General features: G+C 46.6%; 1 protein-coding gene across 1 annotated transcript; it reads left to right on the top strand.

Moving 5' to 3' along the window:
- Positions 1–1735: 1735 nt before the first annotated feature.
- Positions 1736–3432, top strand: LOC104280941 (ornithine decarboxylase antizyme 1-like; the record flags this gene model as incomplete). The annotated part of the gene is given in 5 exon segments (XM_009878757.1): positions 1736–1793; positions 1795–1881; positions 2013–2185; positions 2704–2789; positions 2922–3432. Coding segments are annotated over 5 exon segments (535 nt in total), but the record flags the coding sequence as incomplete, so codon positions are not given.
- Between the last annotated feature and the right edge of the window lie 168 nt (positions 3433–3600).

The following is a 3600-nucleotide window of genomic DNA, read 5'->3' as shown; positions in this document are numbered from 1 at the left end:
AGAGTTAGGCAGAGAGAGCCGGGGATTGGGAGCCTTTATCCCCTTATGTAACCGTAGATATCCTTGAAAATTCATCGAGGGGACTGAGCCTAAAGTAGAAGGGCAGAGCGTTGAGGAGAGCCGGTTAGCTGAAAACCCAACCAAAAAAAAATAAATTGAACAAAACTGGGGAAGAAAATCGGGGTGACGGGTATCGAGTGACGGCCCTCAGTCTGCCCGGTGTGCAGGAAGCCGTGATCAGACATCGTTTGGGTTTATAATATTCTTAGAAATCCATTTTTATACTTGCCTGCTCTTTAAAGGTTTGGTGGTTTGGCTTTTTTTCCCCCCCAAGAGGAGTAAGTGCACACAAGCATCCCTCCAAAACATGGAAAGCGGAGGGAGGCAGCCTCTTTCGCAGGGCGAAAGGGGAGGTAGGATAAAGGGTTGCTGCTTCTGAACAGGGCACTTAAAGGCTTATTTGTAAAGGTACTCAGGAACGCAATCACTCCGAGATAAAATATCTAACCCTAGTCCTGAAGAAAAAGCATCTCGCTTTCGAAGAGCTTAAAATAATGGATTGGAAATTCAGAATGCAAATTTTTTTTTAAATAAAACTTCACAGTCGCTGTGCTTACTATTACCTTCCAATGTCTAGTATTTCCCCTGTTCAGTGCCTTTCTAATACAGCTTTATCCATCCCAAGTTTGAAGCTTGTGAAGAGAGGGGAAGGAAAAAAAAAAAAAAAAAAAGCCCTGCAAAATGGTGGATTATTTTGTACATGTTTATTCTGATTTGCAAATGGCTGCTGGCACTCACAGACAGGACGATTGTGAAAATTTCCCTAAGGGCCTCGATTGCTGCATCTGCTGAGATGACGCAACTGGAGAGCGAGCCTGCAGGGTGAAGGATGGTGCAGAGGGAGGGGCCAGGCAGCGCAGCCTTTGCTCTTCCTACAGTCGCAGCCTTATTTATTCGCTCCAGCGGGCTCGTAGCGACGGGCTGGAACTCCGCACGCGTCCGAGAAATGGCTTTCGTAGCTTCAAAAGGATGACGTTCTTGAGGAGTGAGCTTTCCCTGAGCAATCTGAGCTCCGAAGAAACCAGAAAGGCTCCTTGTGGGTTGTTTTTTTCAAATGTTCAGGGCTGGTCTAGGAGGTAAAACTGGAGATTTTGCTTCTGAGCAAGGATTTGAGGCGGTGGCATCTGTGAGGCTGTTTTGTGTGATTTTTTTTTTTTTTTTCCCCCTGACCTTGAGCCAAGAGTGCTGATGCAAAATCTTAAGGTAATTAGGGCTGTGTGTCACGAGGAGAGGGGAAAAAATAAAATCCCTCGCTCGCTAGGCCAGTGTACTTGGGATAACTTTGGAGAACAATGTGGGGAGAAAGTGAGATCTTGCATATATGATGATAAAACGGTTCTTCTCTTGAGATCAGGTCATGCATACCACTGCCTTGCTCTAGAAATACACCTGGCTCGCTTCGAGCCGAGAGTATTTTCGGCTCCAAGTTAGTCTTGCCCTCAAAATACTGCAGCAGGAGCTTTCTGACCCTTGCGGATCCGGGCGTGAGGCAACATTCCTGTCCCTGGTCTGGAGGTTCCTTTGTCTTGCCACATACTTCAGCTGCAGTGGGAGGAGTTCCTCTGGCCTAGGTTTTGGGGTTTTGTTAAAAATCTTGCAGCCTGATGGCTGTTAAAAGCTGGAATTCGCCGGGCTTGGTGTAACGCTGCCTCTCTAACTGTGACCCCTTTCTTAGTTCCAGGGTTCCCTTCAATTGCTGTAGTAACCTGGGTCCGGGGCCTCGGTGGTGCTCCTGATGTCCCTCACCCACCCCTGAAGATCCCAGGTGGGCGAGGGAATAGTCAGAGGGATCACAATCTTTCAGCTAATTTATTTTATTCGGTGAGTATGGATAATACTAAGCAGCTTGCTCTGGTGAGCGGGAACACGTTTCTCGCCTCGGAGCCTATTAACGGGAGTTATCCCTTCTCCAAAGTGAGCTGAAAATAACTTTGCACAACTTACTGCTACAGGATAATCGGCTGAATGTAACAGAAGAACTAACATCTAACAACAGGACAAGAATTCTGAATGTCCAGTCAAGGCTTACAGATGCCAAACACATTAGTTGGAGAGCAGTGCTGAACAACAACAACCTCTATATAGAAATTCCCAGTGGTGCTCTGCCGGAAGGGAGCAAGGACAGGTGGGTACAGCAAAAATGCGGCTGCGGTGCAACTTGCCTCTGTCTCGAAGGCCTCTCAGCAGGGTGGAATAGCTCTTCGCTGTTGCTGATACCCGTTGTGTTGAGAAGCGAAGCTTAATGATGGTGCTTGATGCTATCTTGAAGAGGCTGCGACCGGTTTGAGGGCGGCTGCTGCCTGGTTTGTGAGACAGAAGCGCCCGGAAGGGTGGTGAGGTCAGGCTGTGTTCCTGGGCGCTGGTGGCTACTTCTGAAAACACCAACCCGGCCCCGAGTGTGTCCCTGCAGTTCTCCCTGCAGCTCCAGCAGACAAGTGTGGTTTTTGTTTCACTGGAAACACATATTCCTGCCTCAAGCTCAGCCTGGGGCTCAGGGATCTGCCCTTGGTGTGAATCTCCAGCCACTGGCCTCTTGTGCCTGTGAGCTGACGTGCAGTTGGGCTTCCAGGGCTTTGCTTACTGCCTCTGCAGGAATTCTCTTGTTTGCTCGTGTGCCCTGATCGCCTCGTGTTTGTCTTGCAGTTTTGCAGTTCTTCTGGAGTTTGCTGAAGAACAGCTTCGAGTTGATCACGTGTTCATTTGTTTCCACAAGAACAGAGATGACAGAGGTAGGTGTTAACTGGGCATCGCCTCTAGAGATGCGAGTGAAGTATTTGCAGCTGGTTTTGGTGTGGCTGCTTTAACTCTTGTACAGTATCAAGTGGATAAACCTTTTTCCTGTTTTTTTTTCTTTTTCCCAGCTGCATTGCTCCGTACTTTCAGCTTTTTGGGCTTTGAGATTGTGAGACCAGGGCATCCCCTTGTCCCCAAGAGACCAGATGCTTGCTTCATGGCCTACACGTTTGAGAGAGACTCATCAGAAGAAGAATAGATTGCAATGTTTGCCTCTTAGAGCTTTCTTGTTGTCTATAAAGATGATTCTGTAGAAATTTTGTCAACATCTATTACAGTATATAAATATAACTCTGTATGAAATGTTGTGACCAACTGCTCTGGTGGTGAGATGTTGAAAATTTCAGACTCCACATCTTTTTCTGGATTTGTGCGCATGTTGTGGTTGTGCAAATAAATGCTCCCTCCAAATTAGCAGTATATTTCTTGAAGTTTAATATTGTGTTTGTGATACTGAAGTATTTGCTTTAATTCTAAATAAAAATTTATATTTTACTTTTTATCGCTGGTTTAAGCTGTTTAAGACTTGCACTTGGTGGGGAACTGCCCCGACCATTAAAGCTGCAGGTACGGAAAGGCGTTTCTTGTTCTTTGCTTGACTGGGCTATACTCTTACCGGGAAATAATCCAGCACTTCTGTAAAAGCCTGCTTTTAGTCAGATAATTAGGAGTCTGCCTGTTTCCACTGGTAATTAGGATCGCTGCATCCCAGCTCTGTCACTGTTTCATGAGATACTTCAGGACATT

This window comes from Apaloderma vittatum, unplaced genomic scaffold (assembly GCF_000703405.1).
Source record: "Apaloderma vittatum isolate BGI_N311 unplaced genomic scaffold, ASM70340v1 scaffold43621, whole genome shotgun sequence".
Lineage (NCBI taxonomy): Eukaryota > Metazoa > Chordata > Aves > Trogoniformes > Trogonidae > Apaloderma > Apaloderma vittatum.
The sequence above is the reverse complement of the archived record's forward strand: the minus strand, read 5'-3'. Positions and strand labels throughout refer to the sequence as shown.